Below are 22,095 nucleotides of genomic sequence, written 5' to 3'. Positions count from 1 at the left end.
TTAACTTCCTGACTGATGTCTTGAGATGTTGCTTCAAGATATCCACATAATTTTCCTCCCTCATGATGCCATCTAGTTTGTGAAGTGCACCAGTCCCTCCAGCAGCAAAGCACCCCCACAACATGATGCTGCCACCCCCGTGCTTCACAGTTGGGATGGTGTTCTTCGGCTTGCAAGCCTCCCCCTTTTCCCTCCAAACATGACAATGGTAATTATAGCCAAACAGTTCTATTTTTGCTTCATCAGACCTGAGGACATTTCTCCAAAAAGTACGATCTTTGTCCCCATGTGCAGTTGCAAACCGTAGTCTGGCGGTTTTGGAGCAGTGGCTTCTTCCTTGCTGAGCAGCCTTTCAGGTTATGTCGATATAGGACTCATTTTACTGTAGATATAGATACTTTTGTAGCCGTTTCCTCCAGCATCTTCACAAGGTCCTTTGCTGTTGTTCTGGGATTGATTTGCACATTTCGCACCAAAGTACGCTCATCTCAAGGAGACAGAACGTGTCTCCTTCCTGAGCGGTATGCCGGCTGCATGGTCCCATGGTGTTTATACTTGCGTACTATTGTTTGTACAGATGAACGTGGTACCTTCAGGCATTTGGTAATTGCTCCCAAGGATGAACCAGACTTGTGGAGGTCCACCGTCTTTTTTCGGAGGTCTTGGCTGATTTCTTTTGATTTTCCCATGATATCAAGAAAAGAGGCACTGAGTTTGAAGGTAGGCCTTGAAATACATCCACAGGTACACCTCCAATTGAGTCAAATTATGTCAATTAGCCTATCAGAAGCTTCTAAAGCCATTACATCATTTTCTGGAATTTTCCAAGCTGTTTAAAGGCATAGTGTATGTAAAAAACACTCTCCACTGGCGGGAGTATTGCACTGTAACGGTTGTCGTTGGTGGAAGGAGAAGAGGACCAAAGTACAGCGTGGTACGTATTCATAATAATTGAATAAAGAATGAATACTGAACAAAAACCGACAAACGAACAGTTCTGTAAGGTGCAAACAAAAACACTAAACAGAAAATAACTACCCACCACCCATAGTGGGAAAACAGGCTACGTAAGTATGATTCTCAATCAGAGACAACGATCGACACCTGCCTCTGAGAACCATACTAGGCCAAACACATAGAAATATAACCACAGAACAAAACATAGAAAAAACATTGAATGCCCACCCCAACTCACGCCCTGACCAAACTAAAAATAAAGACATAAAAAAGGAACTAAGGTCAGAACGTGACAGGTGCCATAATAATAATAATTTTTAAACAAATTCCAAATGCAAGCTTCATATGTAAATGATCAATTTCAAGCAATTGTTACATACCAAAATACCAGGAGGCCTATGCTAGTAATTGTTGCCCCATTGCTGATGAGTTTGCAAAGTAATATTCTTGATTACCAAACAATTTTTGGAGCTGCATATTTATTTATTATGGCAATCCTCTCTTCCTATAATTTGACGTTTGCTCTGCACCAAATCCTATAGCTGTACAGAAAATCAACAATCTGTTCGCCAGCTCAGAACCCGACCTGTGTTAATTGACAGTTTGCTGGTCCAATAATAGAGCCCATTGTGCGTTTCACTAGCCAATCTGTTGCAGTTTTTTTTGCATGGGCGATGCTGCGGCTACTCTCTGGCTGCGTGTAGAGTAATCCACGTAGTCTCTGTGCCACAACATTACAAACCTGGCCAAATAATTTCAAGTCATCAGTCTCAAGTCCAAGTCATTTTATTTTCTGTCAAGTCAAATCTCAAATCATCAAATTTGTAACTTAGGTTACAGTAGACTTGAGTCCACAACTGTCAGTTATCACGTGGCTCATGTAAATTCTGTAGTTACCAGTTTAACCCCTGTAAGTCTAAGCCCTTAGATCGCAATATCTACTAAGCTAACCTATGAAATTGTTTCATCATTTAGCCATTTGATTTGGAATTTTAGGACCCCTGTAGGTATACAAAAATTTAACTTTTTGCTTTGTTAGCAAGGGATGTTAATACTTTCTGAAGGAATTTCTCTCTCTCTCTCTCTCTCTCTCTGTACCTGAGCCCTAGGACCATGCCTCAGGACTACCTGGCCAGATGACTCCTGGCTGTCCCTAGTCCACCTGGTCGTACTGCTGATCCAGTTTCTGCTGTTTTGCCTGTGGCTATGGAACCCTGACCTGTTCACCAAAGGTCCTACCTTGTCATGCTGCTGCTCCAGTTTGAACTGTTCTGCCTACGGCAATGGAACCCTGACCTGTTCACCAGACGTGCTATCTTGTCCCGCACCTGCTGTTTTCGACCCTCTCTCTCTCTCCCTCCCTCTCTCGCTCTCTCTCTCTCTACCTCACCTGCGGTCTCCACCTCTGAATGCTCAGCTCTGAAAAGCAAACTGACATTACCTCCTGAGGTGCTGATCTGTTGCACCCTCGACAAACACAGTGATTATTAATTGACCCTTCTGGTCATCTATGAACGTTTGAACATCATGAAGAACGAGCTGGCCTTAATGGCCATGTACTCTTATAATCTCCACACGGCACAGCAAGGTTTGGTGAGGTTTAAATCCTAAACAACATGCCTATTCATTGTTTGAAGTATAATTGTAGGTCAAAGCTGTGTGCTGGAAAACCTTGATAGAGCAGGCATTGTGGTGCTCGTGAATTTCCTTTATATCTCGGCTTCAGACCAATGACTTCTCACTTAAAACGGAGTATTTTGGTTTTCATAGAGATAGCATTTGAACCCAGGTCTGGTTGCTAGGCAACCACCCTGCTCCACCCATGGCTACATCCTGGCCCCTCTTTGGACACTGTGTTAACTAACCTCCAGACGAGCTTCAATGCCATACAACTCTCCTTCCGTGAACTGCTCTTAAATGCAAGTAAAATGAAATGCATGCTCTTCAACCGATCGCTGCTCGCACCTGCCCGCCCGTCCAGCATCACTACTCTGGACGGTTCTGACTTAGAATATGTGGACAACTACAAATACCTAGGTGTCTGGTTAGATTGTAAACTCTACTTCCAGACTCACATTAAGCATCTCCAATCCAAAATTAAATCTAGAATCGGCTTCCTATTTCGCAAAAAAACATCCTTCGCTCATGCTGCCAAACATACCCTTGTAAAACTGACTATCCTACCGATCCTTGACTTCGGCGATGTCATTTACAAAATAGCTTCCAACACTCTACTCAGGAAATTGGATACAGTCTATTACAGTGCCATCCGATTTGTCACCAAAGCCCCATATACTATCCACCACTGCGACCTGTATGCTCTCGTTGGCTGGCCCTCGCTTCATACTCGTCGCCAAACCCACTGGCTCCAGGTCATCTATAAGTCTTTGCTAGGTAAAGCCCCGCCTTATCTCAGCTCACTGGTCACAATAGCAGCACAAACCCGTAGCATGCGCTCCAGCAGTATTATATTTCATTGGTCAACCCCAAAGACAATTCCTCCTTTGGCCGCCTTTCCTTCCAGTTCTCTGTTGCCAATGACTGGAACAAACTGCAAAAATCACTGAAGCTGGAGACTCATATCTCCCTCACTAGCTTTAAGCACCAGCTGTTAGAGCAGCTCACAGATCACTGCACCTGTACATAGCCCATCTGTAAATAGCCCATCCAACTACCTCATCCCCATACTGTTATTTTTTCTTTTTCTCCTTTGCACCCCAGTATCTCTACTTGCACATTCATCTCCTGCACATCTATCACTCAAATCAAATCAAATTTTATTTGTCACATACACATGGTTAGCAGATGTTAATGCGAGTGTAACGAAATGCTTGTGCTTCTAGTTCCGACAATGCAGTAATAACCAACAAGTAATCTAACCTAACAATTCCACAACTACTACCTTATACACACAAGTGTAAAGGGATAAAGAATATGTACATAAAGATATATAAATGAGTGATGGTACAGAACGGCATAGGCAAGATGCAGTAGATGGTATAGTGTACAGTCTATACATATGAGATGAGTAATGTAGGGTATGTAAACATAAAGTGGCATAGTTTAAAGTGGCTAATGATACATGTATTACATAAAGATGGCAAGATGCAGTAGATGATATAGAGTACAGTATATACATATACATATGAGATGAGTAATGTAGGATATGTAAAGATTATATTAAGTGGCATTGTTTAAAGTGGCTAGTGATAAATTTTTACATCATTTCCATCAATTCCCATTATTAAAGTGGCTGGAGTTGAGTCAGTATGTTGGCAGCGGCCACTAAATGTTAGTGGTGGCTGTTTAACAGTCTGATGGCCTTGAGATAGAAGCTGTTTTTCAGTCTCTCGGTCCCCGCTTTGATGCACCTGTACTGACCTCGCCTTCTGGATGATAGCGGGGTGAACAGGCAGTGGCTTGGGTGGTTGTTGTCCTTGATGATCTTTATGGCCTTCCTGTGACATCGGGTGGTGTAGGTGTCCTGGAGGGCAGGTAGTTTGCTCCCGGTGATGCGTTGTGCAGACCTCACTACCCTCTGGAGAGCCTTTCGGTTGTGGGCGGAGCAGTTGCCGTACCAGGCGGTGATACAGCCCGACAGGATGCTCTCGATTGTGCATCTGTAGACGTTTGTGAGTGCTTTTGGTGACAAGCCGAATTTCTTCAGCCTCCTGAGGTTGAAGAGGCGCTGCTGCGCCTTCTTCACAATGCTGTCTGTGTGGGTGGACCAATTCAGTTTGTCCGTGATGTGTACACCGAGGAACTTAAAACTTTCCACCTTCTCCACTACTGTCCTGTCGATGTGGATAGGGGTGTGCTCCCTCTGCTGTTTCCTGAAGTCCACAATCATCTCCTTTGTTTTGTTGACGTTGAGTGTGAGGTTATTTTCCTGACACCACACTCCGAGGGACCTCACCTCCTCCCTGTAGGCCGTCTCGTCGTTGTTGGTAATCAAGCCTACCACTGTAGTGTCGTCCGCAAACTTGATGATTGAGTTGGAGGCGTGCATGGCCAAGCAGTCGTGGGTGAACAGGGAGTACAGGAGAGGGCTCAGAACGCACCCTTGTGGGGCCCCAGTGTTGAGGATCAGCGGGGTGGAGATGTTGTTACCTACTCTCACCACCTGGGGGCGGCCCGTCAGGAAGTCCAGAACCCAGTTGCACAGGGCGGGGTCGAGACCCAGAGTCTCGAGCTTGATGACGAGTATGTAGGGTACTATGGTGTTAAATGCTGAGCTGTAGTCGATGAACAGCATTCTCACATAGGTATTCCTCTTGTCCAGATGGGTTAGGGCAGTGTGCAGTGTGGTTGCGATTGCGTCGTCTGTGGACCTATTGGGTCGGTAAGCAAATTGGAGTGGGTCTAGGGTGTCAGGTAGGGTGGAGGTGATATGGTCCTTGACTAGTCTCTCAAAGCACTTCATGATGACGGAAGTGAGTGCTACGGGGCGGTAGTCGTTTAGCTCAGTTACCTTAGCTTTCTTGGGAACAGGAACAATGGTGGCCCTCTTGAAGCATGTGGGAACAGCAGACTAGGATAAGGATTGATTGAATATGTCCTTAAACACACCAGCCAGCTGGTCTGCGCATGCTCTGAGGACGCGGCTGGGAATGCCGTCTGGGCCTGCAGCCTTGCGAGGGTTAACACGTTTAAATGTTTTACTCACCTCGGCTGCAGTGAAGGAGAGCCCGCAGGTTTTGGTAGCGGGCCTTGTCAGTGGCACTGTATTGTCCTCAAAGCGAGCAAAAAAGTTATTTAGTCTGTCTGGGAGGAAGACATCCTGGTCCGCGACGGGGCTGGTTTTCTTTTTGTAATCCGGGATTGACTGTAGACCCTGCCACATACCTCTTGTGTCTGAGCTGTTGAATTGCGACTCTACTTTGTCTCTATACTGGGACTTAGCTTGTTTGATTGCCTTGCGGAGGGAATAGCTACACTGTTTGTATTCGTTCATGTTTCCGGTCACCTTGCCCTGGTTAAAAGCAGTGGTTCGCGCTTTCAGTTTCACGCGAATGCTGCCATCAATCCACGGTTTCGGGTTTGGGAATGTTTTAATCGTTGCTGTGTGTACGACATCGTCGATGCACTTTCTAATGAACTCGCTAACCGAATCAGCGTATTCGTCAATGTTGTTGTTGGACGCAATGCGGAACATATCCCAATCCACGTGATCGAAGCAGTCTTGAAGCGTGGAATCAGATTGGTCGGACCAGTGTTGAACAGACCTGAGCGTGGGAGCTTGCTGTTTTAGTTTCTGTTTGTAGGCTGGAAGCAACAAAATGGAGTCGTGGTCAGCTTTTCCGAAAGGAGGGCGGGGGAGCGCCTTATATGCGTCGCGGAAGTTAGTATAACAATGGTCCAAGGTTTTACCAGCCCTAGTAGCGCAATCGATATGCTGATAGAATTTAGGGAGTTTTGTTTTCAGATTAGCCTTGTTAAAATCCCCAGCTACGATGAATGTAGCCTCAGGGTGTGTGGTTCCCAGTTTACAAAGAGTCAGATAAAGTTCGTTCAGGGCCATCGATGTGTCTGCTTGGGGGGGATATATACGGCTGTGATTATAATCGAAGAGAATTCCCTTGGTAGATAATGCGGTCGACATTTGATTGTGAGGAATTCTAAATCTGGTGAACAGAATGACTTGAGTTCCTGTATGTTGTTATGATCACACCACGTCTCGTTAATCATAAGGCATACACCCCCGCACCTCTTCTTACCAGAAAGATGTTTGTTTCTGTCGGCGCGATGCGTGAAGAAACCAGCTGGCTGCACCGACTCCGTTAGCGTCTCTCGAGTAAGCCATGTTTCCGTGAAGCAAAGAACGTTGCAGTCTCTGATATCTCTCTGGAAAGCTACCCTTGCTCGGATTTCATCAACCTTATTGTCAAGAGACTGGACATTGGCGAGTAGTATGCTAGGGAGTGGAGCGTGATGTGCCCATCTCCGAAGCCTGACCAGGAGACCGCTTCGTTTGCCCCTTTTACGGCGTCGTTGTTTAGTGTCGCCGGCTGGGATCAGATCCATTGTATTGGGTGGAAGGCAAAACACAGGATCCGCTTCGGGAGAGTCATATTCCTGGTTGTAACGATTTTGAGTTGACGTTGCTCTTATATTCAGTAGTTCCTCCCGACTGTATGTAATGAAACCTAAGATTACCTGGGGTACCAATGTAAGGAATAACACATAAAAAAATAAATACTGCATATTTTCCTAGGAACGCGAAGCGAGACGGCCATCTCGGTCGGTGCCGGAAGTAATGTGCTAGATTGTTAAATTGTAATTTAACAATTGCTACATTTAAATTTTTTCGCCACTATGGCCCATTTATTGCCTTACCTCCCTTATCTTACCTCATTTGCACACACTCTATATAGACTTTTCTATTGTGTTATTGACTGTATGTTTGTTTATTCCATGTATAACTCTGTGTTGTTGTATGTGTCGAACTGCTTTGCTTTATCTTGGCCAGGTCGCAGTTGTAAATGAGAACTTGTTCTCAACTAGCCTACCTGGTTAAATAAAGGTGAAATAAAAAATAAAAAATAAAGCCAGTGTGAGAAACTTGCTAGCACATATTTGCCCTATGGAACTAAAAAAATAGTGCACTCTGAACCACAAAACTTATTTGCTAGATTCATAATAGTGTTGTTGGACAAAGCAAGGAAAGTAAACTTTGAAACGTGAAAGTTTTATTGGTATTTGCAGATGTTGTTGGTACAATAAATAATTACCCTTAAAGGGAAGGTTGCACAATACAGTGCATTCAGAAAGTATTCAGACAACCTTGACTTTTTCCACATTTTGTTACGTTACAGCCTTATTCTAAAATTGATTGAATTATTTTTTTCCTCATCAATCTACACAAAATACCCCATAATGACAAAGCAAAACCGGTTTTAGGAATTTTTTGCAAATGTATTAAAAATGAAATAGTACATTTACATGAGTATTAAGACCCTTTACTCAGTACTTTATTGAAGCACCTTTGGCAGCGATTACATCCTCGAGTCTTCTTGGGTATGACGCTACAAGCTTGGCACACCTGCACTTGGAGTTTCTCCCAATCTTCTTTGCAGATCCTCTCAAGCTCTGTCAGTTTGGATGGAGAGCGTTGTTGCACAGCTCTTTTCAGGGCTCTCAGAGATGTTCAATCGGATTCAAGTCCGGACTCTGGCTTGGTCACTCAAGGACATTAAGAGACTTGTCCCGAAGCCACTCCTGCTTTGTCTTGGCTCTGTGCTTAGGGTCGTTGTCCTGTTGGAAGGTGTACATTCACCCCAGTCTGAGGTCTGAGCTCTTGAGCAGGTTTTCATCAAGAATCTCTGTACTTTTCTCCGTTCATCTTTCCCTCGATTCTGACAAGTCTCTTAGTATTTGCCGCTGAAAAACAAACCCACATCATGATGCTGCCACAACCATGCTTCACCGTAGGGATAGTATTAGCCAGGTGATGAGCCAGACACTTAGCTATCAGGCAAAACAGGTACATATTTGTTTCATCAGACCAGAGAATCTCATTTCTCATGGTCTGGTTGTCCTTTAGTTGCCTTTTGGCAAACTCGAAGCAGGCTGTCATGTGCCTTTTAGCGAAGAGTGGCTTCCGTCTGGCCACTCTACCATAAAGGCCTGACTGGTGGAGTTTTTCAGAGATGGTTGTCCTTTTGGAAGGTTATCCCATCTCCACAGAGGAACTCTGGAGCTCTGTCAGAGTGACCATTGTGTTCTTGGTCACCTCCCTGACCAAGGCTTTTCTCCCCCGAATGCTCAGTTTGGCCAGGCGGCAACTCTAGGAAGAGTCTTGGTGGTTCCAAACCTCTTCCATTTAAGAATGATGGAGACCATTGTGTTATTGGGGACCTTTAATTAATGCTGCAGACATTTTTTAGTACATTTTTTGGTACCCTTTCCCAGATCTGTGCAGACAATTCCTTGCTCTGACATGCACTGTCAATTGTGGGACCTTATAAAGACAGGTGTGTGCCTTTCCAAATCATGTCTAATTAATTGAATTTACCACACATCACACTCTGGTCTGTTTCACGTGTCTTTGTGATTGTCTCCACCCCACTCCAGGTGTCGCCCATCTTCCCCGTTATGCCCTGTATATCTATACCTGTGTTTTCTGTCTGTCTGTGCCAGTTCGTCTTGTTTGTTCAAGCCAAGCAGCGTTTTGTTTCAGCTCCTGCTTTTCCCCCAGTCTCTCTTTTTCTCGCCCTCCTGGTTTCGACCCTTGCTCTCGCCCTCCTGGTTTCGACTATTGCCCTGCCCACCTGCCTGACCACTCTTCCTGCCCCTGACCCTGCCTGCCATCCTGTACCTTTTCACCACTTTGGGATTATTAAACTATTCGTTATCCGACGTGGTCTGCATCTCGGTTTTACCTTCATATCTGATACCACAGGTGGACTCCAATCAATTTGTAGAAACATCTCAAGGATGATCAATGGAAAAAGGATGCACCTGAGCTCAATTTCGAGTCTCATGGCAAAGGTTCTGAATACTTATGTAAATAAGGTATTTCTGTTTTTATTTGTAATACATTTGCAAAAAAACACCAAAAAACTGGTTTCGTCCCACTCTGCCCCAAACGATTACGATGGCTACCAACAGTGGAATAGTGCATTCACCATGAAGCCCGGGCTGGTAAAAACGAGTTCTCTGCCCACAGTTAAATCCTGCCGGCTCCAAGTCCACTGACACCACCGGTGTTACAGCACAATGGCGGATGACTTCTGTGATGGAGGTGAATCGGGTAAGTAGGTACTAAAGTGGCCTAAAATGTTTTGTCATGTTATGTTGCTAGTAGATGATTAAAAACTAAGATAGCCAGCTATCTAAGTGCAACTGGCCATGCAAAACAAGCTGGCCCATTCAGATTTAGCATGGTGTTTGCTGATGGAATAAGCTAGCTAGATAGTTAGCAAGCAAGCTACAACAACTCCAACACTGTATGTTTTGCAGAAATGAATGGTGAAATACGAATCAGATTAATGTCATTATATATTTCAAGATATGTCTTTATTTTTGCTGAACTACCTGATCTTTATTGGCGGATACAACTTGCAGGATATCATGATAGCCAATGTTTGTGTTTGCCATTATACCTGGATTTTACTGTTACTGCTGCTAGTCATTTTAGTAATGTTAGCACTCAGGTTAGCATTTGGCGAGCTATAGCTACAGTGGTTCTTCCTTTAAAAGTTTTGAGCTTATGCCGTGACCGTTTGTGGTAGATAGTGGCAGATTGTGGTAAATTGCACCACACTATCACAAGGGGGAGTTCGAACACTGATCTATCGGTAGTCTAAACTGTGGCACAAATTGACTATCTTTTCGTAAATGAATGGAGGTGTGAATGTTTCAGTCTGAGAGTCTCTCTTCTTGTCTCTCTAGAGTCCGGCATCAGGACCCAAAAATGTTTGCTGGCGGGTGGTCTTGGAGTTGAGCGAGAACTTGGGTTAAATACGATAGCGCAATTACACTTGACATGTGGACTGACAATATCCGAAAAATAGTCACAGGGGGCTTTGGTTTCTCTACCTCTAAAAACAAATATAAATAATTCAAAATAACTAACTGGCTTTATTTACACATACAAACGACAACTACATCACACCTGCCCAGACCCACCTGCTTACACCCCCATCTCCAGCGCCGGCATCACTCTCTGCCACATGGCCCCAAACTGCACCGTTTGTGTTTACATGTCTGAATGAATGATTATATTGACGATAGAAGCTGCCTCTTAATGAGTTCTGAGAGCCAATCCGTTACCCCCCAAAAATAATATACATTTATTTAGCCTAATTGTATTTATGACTACAGACAGTAGCCTATAATTCCTCTTTTCTTCCCTGCATTAATTAATTTGTCTGCATGTCTATTCAACATTTGGCTAAAAAGAAACCACGCCATGAATTAAGAACGGATATATATGCAATGCGACACATTGACAACTCAAATTGCTTTAAAAGAGCCTTCTAATATTAGACAACAAATAAATATAGTAAAACAATAACTTAAAAAATAGTCCATTCATCACTGTATTTCTTCAAATTACTCTGCAGAAAAAGGATGTCATCCACCGTGCCTGGTCACAGGCTAGCAGCTGGCTTCTCTCTGAAACCACACATCCACCTGAAGGTGACCCTTTAACCTTTGGAACCACACATACCAGGTGGACAATAGGCCTCTAGAAGCGATAGAGGAAATCAACAAGGTGTGAAAAATCCCCCAATTTGTGCCACAGTTTAGACTACCGATAGATGCTACGGTCAGTGAAGAGTTGAGTTCTATTGTAAAGTGTAGTAGCCTAATGGCCAAAAAATAGAAAACTTGCAAAGTATTCAATGATTAAGTACTCTAAAGTTTTACATTTCTAACTCAATGTCAAAGAATGTGAAAGAATGTGTCTTCAACCCTGCATTATAATATAACTTATTTTGAACGAAAGCCAGGAATGAGTGAGTCACTCAACCCTATGCTTTTCCTGCTTCTGTTGCCTATTTGAGTGTTTATTTAATATCCTACTGATTCTGTGATCACCAAATCTCATGCAACCACAAAATGTTGGATAAATCAATTCCACAAATCTGGCTGTTTTTAAACTTTGCCATGGGAGTGACAACATATATTTCAATTGAATTTGAATTAACTGAATGATGAGGGTGAAGAAGAAGAGAGTGATTGAATTTAAAACTATAGTGTAAGAATTGCTCAACCTCTGTCTCGCGCACACACACACAAAAAAAAAAATGCTGTTTTTCTCTACTTTGTCAGAAGAAGTTGTAACTGGACCATGTAACACGCACATTTACAGTATTTGTTCATCAACATCTTTGGGTATTGGTTAGCCTACAATTACGGTGTAGAAACATTTCTACACCGCAGTCACTTAGTATCCTAGGCCTACTCCCGACCGGTCACATTGTACAGTGTCATATTTTCCTAAAGGACTAAATATATTAATGGATGTTTGCGAGGCATGTCACTTCTCCCATCTCTTTGCATAATGGAAATGTTAAGATTATTTTGCTCTTCACTCGCAGTCAGTTAGTAGCCTAGGTCTACTCCCGACCGGTCATATGGTACAGCGTAATTTTTTTCTTACAGAAACCCTGAGGCTACTGTAAAATGCATTTCCGCTTTTCTTGGAATAGAACCACCATAATATTAATCAATTAAGCAAAATATCTACAAAAAAAGGTTTTAAAGTCTCTAGTGCAGCCAATAATAAAAAGCCAAATGCATTCTTGAATTCAAACGCTTTAGCCGACAAGTTGCGATTTTTTTCATTGTTTAATTATTCAAGGCTTCCTTTGTTATTTCGTTTTATAACTAAAATGCTTGACTGTATTTAAAGACATGGATGACTTGTATGCTGTGTGATGACATACACAAATGAATGAATGATATACTGTATATTGAAGTAGGCCTGTATGCCAATAAGTAAGTTATGCTATAACAGCTACAGTAAACAGGACACTTAGGCCTACAGCTCCAAGTCATTTCAATAACTTCGCTTCTCAAAGATGCCCTCTGGTGGTCAAACTAGCATTAATGGCAACAACGGCTGACAGTAAAATAATATGACTTCATGCACTCTAACGTGCCATACGATTATGCAGCACAGCTTGCGTGCCACAAGCTGTGCTGCAGTATGACGCAACTTTTAAAGGAAGAACCACTGTACTATCAGCCAACAACAGAGTTTAGGTTATAAACGGTCAATGTCTACTATAATGGTAAAAGTTTCTTGATTTTGTGTAAAAGCATGAGAAATGCTGATGTGCTAAACTGCTAATAAGTTATGTGTTTCAAGGCTGCTAGTAGTTAGCTAGTAGGGGTAAACCAGCAGGGGTGTATAAAGGGCTATGTTAAAAGCCTGCACACCGTATAAGTGATAAACCAATTTTTTGCTGATACAGAATAAAGAAATCAGAGGATATGCTCAGATGATAAGTTGATTTTAATCAGTGGCAATTTTTATTTTCAAAAACAATGAGGACTCGGTATGATGTGGGTCTTTACCGTCTTATGTGGACAGTGGCTTCACTCCTGCTGTGTATTCACTCGTGTGTTATTCTTCGGTCAAATTCTGATAAAATGTAAATTTCTCCCAAAACGCATTTGTAAAGTGATATGTCAAATTGGGACTTTTAATTGGGAGGAGGAAACCAATTATAATGTATAAAAGCAACCTAATTCTATAATCTTCAAAGGCTCTATTCAATTTAGCCAACATCTGCATAGTGGTTGTTTTGGCGGTGTCGGAGGTGGAACTGCGTTAGAGCTGTCAAATCTACAAACAGCTCCTGGTATTCTACCTAAAGCGGACATTGCTATTGGCTGCTCAGAGTCGCATTAAGATAAATCCCATGTGGCCTTGCTTACAAGGTCAAACACTGGAATATGAGATGTAATCTACACCTTGATTAGGCTGAGAGAAATCCTCATTATTTAGTTCAATGATTTTTAATTTGAGCGTCATTATTTCTATTTGGCCTACACTTTCTCGTTCTGAACTTCTAACGCGAGTGAGACAGGTGTGGCTTTGTGACAATGATCAAGAGCAGCTGCTCACTGATTTGAAAGCTCCAATGCAGTTCCACCTCCAACACCACCAAAACATCAGCTATGCGGTCGTCGGCTATCGCCAGTTAACGCTCGATCTGATTAAATCTAGGCCTTTTACTCAACCTCTAACATGTAAAGTGATTTGTAAATCAGCTAGTATGCTCAGTCGGTGACGTGCAACAGAGTAAAATCGATGCTCTCAAACAAGTCCGAAGTGTTGTTGGAAGTATAGGGTTGTGTTCCCCTACTCAGCTGTTGCATTGCATCAACCAATGATTGCATGCCACATTGACTTGCTATAATATATGATCTGGCGTGCGTCAGCAATGTAGTCAGGCAGGAACGCACTTTAGCTCACCTTTGATGCAGGTGGGTGGGCTGTTGCTCCAGGAAAGATCCCATTGGCAAGTGATGATGTCAGAGCCACTGATGTCATACCCCGGCTGGCACTGATAGGTCAACACACTTCCCCTCACGGGAGAGGTGTGGGAGGAGCTAATCCAGCCAAATTCGATTTGAGGGAGGGCAGGGCAGGTGTCATTAGGCTCTACCTCTGGATGAAAAAAAAGATGTCATTAGATGTAGGATAAACCAGGTGCTTGTTCAGGAGGATATAATGTTACAGAACATTCAGATTTAAATATATCGTGTAGAACACACAATTGAGGTAGAATACGTCATCGTGTTGTCTGTCCATATTATATCTACAAAGTTGTTAACATAAAATGTAGATTTTGTATTTGTGTGATGTTATGTATGGGCAATCAATGTTTTGCATATCATGTTATGTGTATGTAATGTCTTGTATGTAAAAGTCCTATATGTGTACGTACCACGGTAGTGAATAAGGAACCCCTGGCTCAGAATAAAGGAGGAGTCGTCAGGGTCACTCTGGAACTGAATAGTGACCTCAGAACCACCTGACACGACCTGGAAACGCTCTCGTGACCCCAGGTACTGGCCAATCACATGGGACATGAGGTCGTGACCATCGAATATGGTGAGAACGTCGTTGTGGCGGATATTCAAACTTTGAGAGCGACAAAATACATGGGGAGGAAAACAACTTTCACTTTAAATCACAATGTCACTTCAAATGGAATCATGAAATGTAGCTTCTCACAAACATTGTCATTTCCAATCCTTACAATAAAAACTTCACTGGAAGCATCACATCAGTTTTTTTATGTCTGTCAGTCACAGTTGACATGCACCCACTATAATCAAAAAGACGGCGCTACACCAGCCACAGAATTAGCCTTCAATGAAACGCAAGGCTCACATTGTTCGACCTACATTTTATACCTCAAGTATATTCCTTACAAAACATGCACATTTCTGAAACATAAACATGCTTATTTTGAGTTCTACCTCCATCATATACCTCTTGTGTAGTGGGGGAAAAGAATATGCAAAGGGAGCGCTCATGTTATGCAGTGAGGTTTCAGAAGCAAAAGAGGAAAGGGAAAATTAAAGGAGAACAATTCCCTCTCCCAATTGCTTCAACCACAGCTTCAAAGACCAGAATTATGCCTGTTGGGTGTTGGTGAGGCCAAACTCACATCTGGATGTCCAGTTCGATGCGCTTCTCCTCATTGCCATGGATCTGCCACACACAGTCCTGCCCCTTGGAGTAGCTCTGTGGCCAATCGGGGGACAAAACAGTACTGGAGGGATCGGTCAACTCTCCCCCACACAAAGCTGAGAGGGGGTGGGAAGAGAGGGTGTGAGGTAGTAGCACAGGGAAAAAGTTATTGTAACATTACTTGTATTATTGTCTTTAGTTTTTAGTTTCGTGAATGAAAGGGGCTTTATAAACAAATTATCATAATGTAATGGTAGTATTCAATAGTATTACCTTTACACACAGGCTCGCTCTCATTCCAGTGTGGATCGCTTTGGTCCACACATTCAATGACCCCAGAGCCCTGCTCCATGACAAAGCCTGGGGAGCAGGAGAAGGTGACTGTGGTGCCCAACGGAAAGGTGATGTCACTGCTGCTGAAATTCCCATGGGGCAAGTAGGGCTCATAACAGTGTTCCCCGTCAAAGGCTGAGAGAGAGCGAGAGAGATAAAACAGTGTGCACGTGTAAATATGAGGAGAGAAAAGGAGAGAAGTAGGATAAGTGCATAATATAAGATTAATTAAAGTAGGGCTGACACCATTTAGTCAACCGGTCGATTGTTTGGTTGATAGGCTGTTGGTCAAACGAGATTTCTTTAGTTGAGCAGTCGCAATGTTAATATTTTTTTCATGGTGCACATGATTGACGCCTGATTCACGCCTGTCTCAGTGGACTAATCCATTGCGGAGGCCACAGGGATGGCACAGTCCATCACTCTAAGACATGTGATACTGAAATTGTAAATGGTTAAATTATGTACACTACCGTTCAAAAGTTTGGGGTCACTTAGAAATGTCCTTGCTTTTGAAAGAAAAGCACATTTTTTGTCCATTAAAACAACATCAAATTGATCAGAAATAGTGTAGACATTGTTAATGTTGTAAATGACTATTGTAGCAACGGCAGATTTTTAATGGAATATCTACATAGGCTATACAGAGGCCCATTAACAGCAACCATCACTCCTGTGTTCCAATGGCACATTGTGTTTGCTAATCCAAGTTTATCATTTTAAAAGGTTAATTTATCATAAGAAAACCCTTTTGCAATTATGTTAGCACAGCTGAAAACTGTTATACTGATTAAAGAAGCAATAAAACGGGCCTTCTTTAGACTAGTTGAGTAGTTGAGAGCATCAGCATTTGTGGGTTCGATTACAGGCTCAAAATGGCCAGAAACAAAGACTTTCTTCTGAAACTCAGTCTGTTCTTGTTCTAAGAAATTAAGGCAATTCCATGCGAGAAATTGCCAAGAAACTGAAGATCTCGTACAATGCTGTGTACTACCCCCTTCCCAGAGCAGTGCAAACTGGCTCTAAGCAGAATAGAAAGAGGAGTGGGAGGCCCCGGTGCACAACTGAGCAAGAGGACAAGTACATTAGTGTCTAGTTTGAGAAACAGACGTCTCACAACTCCTCAACTGGCAGCTTCATTAAATAGTACTCGCAAAACACCAGTCTCAACGTCAACAGTGAAGAGGCGACTCCGGGATGCTGGTCTTCTAGGCAGAGTTCCTCTGTCCAGTGTCTGTGTTCTTTTGCCAATCTTTTATTTTTATTGGCCAGTCTGTGATATGGCTTTTTCTTTGCAACTCTGCCTAGAAGGCCAGCATCCCGGAACTTGGATTAGCTAACACAACGTGCATTATCCCCTATGTATTTATACCTGTGTTCTCTGTTTGTTTGTTGCTACTTCCTTTTGTTTGTGAAACCTACCAGTGTTTGTTTCTTGCTCCTGTTTCCTAGTCGTTCCTGGTTTTAATGTTTCTGCCTGCCCTGACCCTGAGTCTGCCTGCTATTCTATACCTTGCCCCATTATTATTGACGCCTACCTGCCCTGACTCTGAGACTGCCTGCCGTTCTGGACCCTTTGCACCTTCTCTGGACTACTGACCCCTGCTTGCCTTTGACCTGTCATTTGCCTGCCCCTGTATTATAAATAAGATAGCGTACCTCTTCCCGCTGATGTCCAGCAGGGCTCTGGCCTGAGCTACGGCAGTATGGGAACAACATTCGGCCATATGCTTCAGTCTGGAGGAGTTTGTGGCAGAGGAAAATAAAGTTTTCGATGCTCCATTGTCTGGGAGAGAGGCTGCCCGGAAGTTACTCCAGCTTTGGCAAGGCTCCCGCAGTGTGGCAGACTACACAATGGAATTCCGCACGTTGGCAGCTGAGAGTGCCTGGAACCTGGACACACTGTTCGACATGTTCCTGCACGGCATGTTGGAGGAAGTAAAAGAGCTACTGACGGATCTCGACTCGCTCATCGCCTTGACCATTCGGATCGATGGGCGACTACGGGAACAACGGAAGGAGAGGAGATTCGATTTTGCCCGCCCGTCCATGGATTCCACCTCGCCTCCGAGGAATCCCGGAAGTCCCCGACGGCTCCGTTGTCGAGAGAGCCCGAGGCTACCCGTGTTCCTCCAAGGGCCTCCAAAGACTGCCCATTTACCTCTTCCTGAGCCCATGCAACTAGGCAGAGCTAGGCTGTCTCCAGCTGAACAGCTATACAGGCTTCACACTAAGAGCTGCCTGTATTGCGGGACTACTGGTCATTTCGTCTCCACCTGTCCACTAAAAGACCAGGCTCACCGGTAGGAGTGAGTACTTTGGCGGGCCATAAGGATAACTTTTCCTCTCCCCTTACTTGCACCCCCTTTCATGCCATGTTGCTGTGGGGGAACCAGTCAATCTCTCTGGGTACTCATCGACTCTGGGGCCGTTGAGAGCTTTATGGATGCTACCCTGGCTTCCGAGCTGGATATCCCCACTCAGCCCCTCTCCATTCCCATGGATGTTAGAGCACTGGACGGGCACTCTATAGGCCGGGTCACCCAGAGTACCACCCCCATCAACCTAGGTGTGTCAGGGAACCACAGCGAAATGATCCAGTTCCTGCTCATTAAGTCTCTTCAGGTTCCCAGGGTATTGGGATTCTCCTGGCTTCAGCGACACAATCCCTTCATTGACTGGTCTGCCGGTGCCATCATGGGCTGTAGCCCGGTCTGCCAAACTCATTGCCTGAAGTCAGCGCAGCCTGCCCCGGGATGTCTTCCTGGGAGCTCGGAAGTTGCCACGGACCATTGGTATGGCGGAGTACCAGGACCCCTGGAAGTTGTTCAGTAAGGCCCAGGCCACTTCGCTGCTGCTGCACTGACCATATGACCTTCGGATTGACCTTCTCCCAGGCACCACTCCGCCCCGGGGACGACTGTACCGCAATTCAAGAATGCATGCAACTATTTTTTGTCTGCTGTAATAAAGGCTGTATATGATTTATTTTGTGTTAGAACAGACTCTCTGGTACATTTTTTTATTTAGTGTTGTTTACACTGTTCCGAATGTTCAGAAAAATTATAATATTGTAATCTAACAGCAACTGTTTGGCACACACAATACTAACGTAACACTTGCTCCAATACACTCCTTTTTCTTGATCTTCAGTAGTTTCCAAAGCTAAGTCAAATCAAATCAAATTGTATTTGTCACATACACATGGTTAGCAGATGTTAATGCGAGTGTAGCGAAATGCTTGTGCTGCTAGTTCCGACGATGCAGTAATAACCAACAAGTAATCTAACCTAACAATTCCACAACTACTACCTTATACACACAAGTGTAAAGGGATAAAGAATATGTACATAAAGATATGAATGAGTGATGGTACAGAACGGCATAGGCAAGATGCAGTAGATGGTATAGAGTACAGTCTATACATATGAGATGAGTAATGTAGGGTATGTAAACATTATATTAAGTGGCATTGTTTAAAGTGGCTAGTGATACATTTTTACATCATTTCCATCAATTCCCATTATTAAAGTGGCTGGAGTTGAGTCAGTATGTTGGCAGCGGCCACTAAATGTTAGTGGTGGCTGTTTAACAGTCTGATGGCCTTGAGATAGAAGCTGTTTTTCAGTCTCTCGGTCCCCGCTTTGATGCACCTGTACTGACCTCGCCTTCTGGATGATAGCGGGGTGAACAGGCAGTGGCTTGGGTGGTTGTTGTCCTTGATGATCTTTATGGCCTTCCTGTGACATCGGGTGGTGAAGGTGTCCTGGAGGGCAGGTAGTTTGCCCCCGGTGATGCGTTGTGCAAACCTCACTACCCTCTGGAGAGCCTTACGGTTGTGGGCGGAGCAGTTGCCGTAACAGGCGGTGATACAGCCCGACAGGATGCTCTCGATTGTGCATCTGTAGACGTTTGTGAGTGCTTTTGGTGACAAGCCGAATTTCTTCAGCCTCCTGAGGTTGAAGAGGCGCTGCTGCGCCTTCTTCACAACGCTGTCTGTGTGGGTGAACCAATTCAGTTTGTCCGTGATGTGTACACCGAGGAACTTAAAACTTTCCACCTTCTCCACTACTGTCCCGTCGATGTGGATAGGGGGGTGCTCCCTCTGCTGTTTCCTGAAGTCCACAATCATCTCCTTTGTTTTGTTGACGTTGAGTGTGAGGTTATTTTCCTGACACCAAACTCTGAGGGACCTCACCTCCTCCCTGTAGGCCGCCTCGTCGTTGTTGGTAATCAAGCCTACCACTGTAGTGTCGTCCGCAAACTTGATGATTGAGTTGGAGGCGTGCATGGCCACGCAGTCGTGGGTGAACAGGGAGTACAGGAGAGGGCTCAGAACGCACCCTTGTGGGGCCCCAGTGTTGAGGATCAGCGGGGTGGAGATGTTGTTACCTACCCTCACCACCTGGGGGCGGCCCGTCAGGAAGTCCAGGACCCAGTTGCACAGGGCGGGGTCGAGACCCAGGGTCTCGAGCTTGATGACGAGTTTGGAGGGTACTATGGTGTTAAATGCTGAGTCGATGAACAGCATTCTCACATAGGTATTCCTCTTGTCCAGATGGGTTAGGGCAGTGTGCAGTGTGGTTGCGATTGTGTCGTCTGTGGACCTATTGGGTCGGTAACAAATTGGAGTGGGTCTAGGGTGTCAGGTAGGGTGGAGGTGATATGGTCCTTGACTAGTCTCTCAAAGCACTTCATGATGACGGAAGTGAGTGCTACGGGGCGGTAGTCATTTCGCTCAGTTACCTTAGCTTTCTTGGGAACAGGAACAATGGTGGCCCTCTTGAAGCATGTGGGAACAGCAGACTGGGATAAGGATTGATTGAATATGTCCTTAAACACACCAGCCAGCTGGTCTGCACATGCTCTGAGTCAAATGTCTTCCACAGATCTGACTTCCCCTTTCCCTCCTGAGCAACCAGTAAACATTCGCCCGTTTCGTGTTTCATTTTTACGTCCTCCGCCTCCATTTTGCTGTTGACATTACTGTGTTCGGAGTTTGTTATAACCAATTTATTGGTTCGATTATGGTGGGCTATAGGTCAGGCCCTATTGGTCACATGCATGCTAGGAGAGCGAGACAACGTGCGCCAGTCACACAGACACTCGCTGTCAATTTTTTTTAACAGTGTGACCATCGGGCTCTTTCTTGAGTCATTTGTGTGACTTAATCAAACAGTGTGCTTAAACCATTAGACAAGCTCAGTACATACCTAATTGGTTTTATTCAAACACATATGGAAAAACAAGTTTAAACATTTTGCCCAATCTATTGGTCGAAAAAACGACTCTCGGTCGACCCCAAAAATGTTTTTGTTGCGGACAGCCCTAAACTAAAGCAGCCAGCAGTATTGCACAGTCATATCACAGTAAATTACAAATAAGAGTGAGAAAGAGACAAGAGAAACTGTGTGTACTGATGCTGGGAGCATTTTAAGGTCTCACCCTCATAGCGCAGAGCTAGCAGTAACGGGATGGAAGAGGAGTCGGCTGTGAGCTCCAGGTAGAGTATGGAGCCCTCGCTCACGATGCCACGCTCTGGAACATCATCCAGGTCTGAGTCAAAGAGCAGCGGAGACATGGAGTTGTTTCCGCTGCGCACAATCAGCCTGACAAAGAGGGAGAAGAAAGGATAAAGGGAAAGAAAGAAGAGTAGAGAGGCGGAAGGTGGGGAGAAAGGGGAGAATGAAGGGCAGAGGGAGGAAGAATAGCAGGTAGGAAGGAAGGACGGTAGAAAGGAAAGAAAGTTAAAAGGAAGGAAAGAAGGGAGAAAAGAAGAGGGAAGGGAAAGAGGTTATTCCTTCAAGACGTTTAATAATTTTATTTGTATTTATTATGGATCCCCATTAGCCGCTGCCAAGGACACTACTCTACTACCACATATCTACAACAGAAAATCTGTGTACGTGTGTGTGTTGTGCGTATGTTATCGTGCGTGTATGCATGTGTCTGCCTGTGCAAGTGTCTTCACAGTCCCCACTGTTCCACAAGATGTATTTTTATCTGTTTTGTAAAATCAGATTTGACTGCTTTCATGAGTTACGCGATGTGGAATAGAGGTCCATGTAGTCATGGCTCTTTGTAGTACTGTGCGCCTCCCATAGTCTGTTCTGGACTTGGGGACTGTGAGAGACCTCTGGTGGCATGTCTTGTGGGGTATGCATGGGTGTCTGAGCTGTGTGCTAGTAGTTTGAACAGACAGCTCAGTGCATTCAACATGTCAATACTTCTCACAAATACAAGTAGTGATGAAGTCAATCTCTCCTTTACTTTAAACCAGGAGAGATTGACATGCATATTATTAATGTTAGCTGTCCGTGTAAATTTAAGGGCCAGGCGTGCTGCCCTGTTCTGGGCCAGTTGTACTTTTCTGAGGTCCCTCTTTGTGGCGCCTGACTACACGACTGGACAGCAGTCAAGGTTGCGACAGAACTAGGGCCTGTAGGACCTGCCTTGTTGATAGCGTTCTTAAGAAGGCAGAGCAGCGCTTTATTATGTACAGACCTCTCCCCATCTTAGCTACTGTTGCATCAATATGTTTTGATCAGGTTAAGTGTTTAGTGAATGTGTCCCAAATACAATACTTTTAGTTTTTGAAATATTTAGGACTAACTTATTTCTTGCCATCCATTCTTGCCACCCAT

At 44.2% G+C, this 22,095-nt stretch overlaps 1 protein-coding gene across 2 annotated transcripts in view; it reads right to left on the bottom strand.

The window, feature by feature from the left end:
- The window catches only part of sez6l2 (seizure related 6 homolog (mouse)-like 2), a 68,762-nt gene that overhangs the window by 11,221 nt on the left and 35,446 nt on the right, over window positions 1–22,095 (bottom strand). For both annotated transcript variants that reach the window (XM_055881367.1, XM_055881358.1), the window contains exons 9-13: window positions 20,897–21,060; window positions 15,392–15,586; window positions 15,096–15,234; window positions 14,367–14,563; window positions 13,892–14,086 (exon numbers count right to left, since the gene is read on the bottom strand). In XM_055881367.1, the coding sequence (XP_055737342.1) occupies window positions 13,892–14,086; window positions 14,367–14,563; window positions 15,096–15,234; window positions 15,392–15,586; window positions 20,897–21,060 (890 nt within the window). The remainder of the gene's footprint in view (window positions 1–13,891; window positions 14,087–14,366; window positions 14,564–15,095; window positions 15,235–15,391; window positions 15,587–20,896; window positions 21,061–22,095) is intronic.

Source organism: Salvelinus fontinalis, chromosome 2 (genome assembly GCF_029448725.1).
Source record: "Salvelinus fontinalis isolate EN_2023a chromosome 2, ASM2944872v1, whole genome shotgun sequence".
In the NCBI taxonomy this organism is placed as follows: Eukaryota; Metazoa; Chordata; class Actinopteri; order Salmoniformes; family Salmonidae; genus Salvelinus; species Salvelinus fontinalis.
Note: the sequence above shows the minus strand (reverse complement) of the source record. Positions and strands in the feature narration are given on the sequence as shown.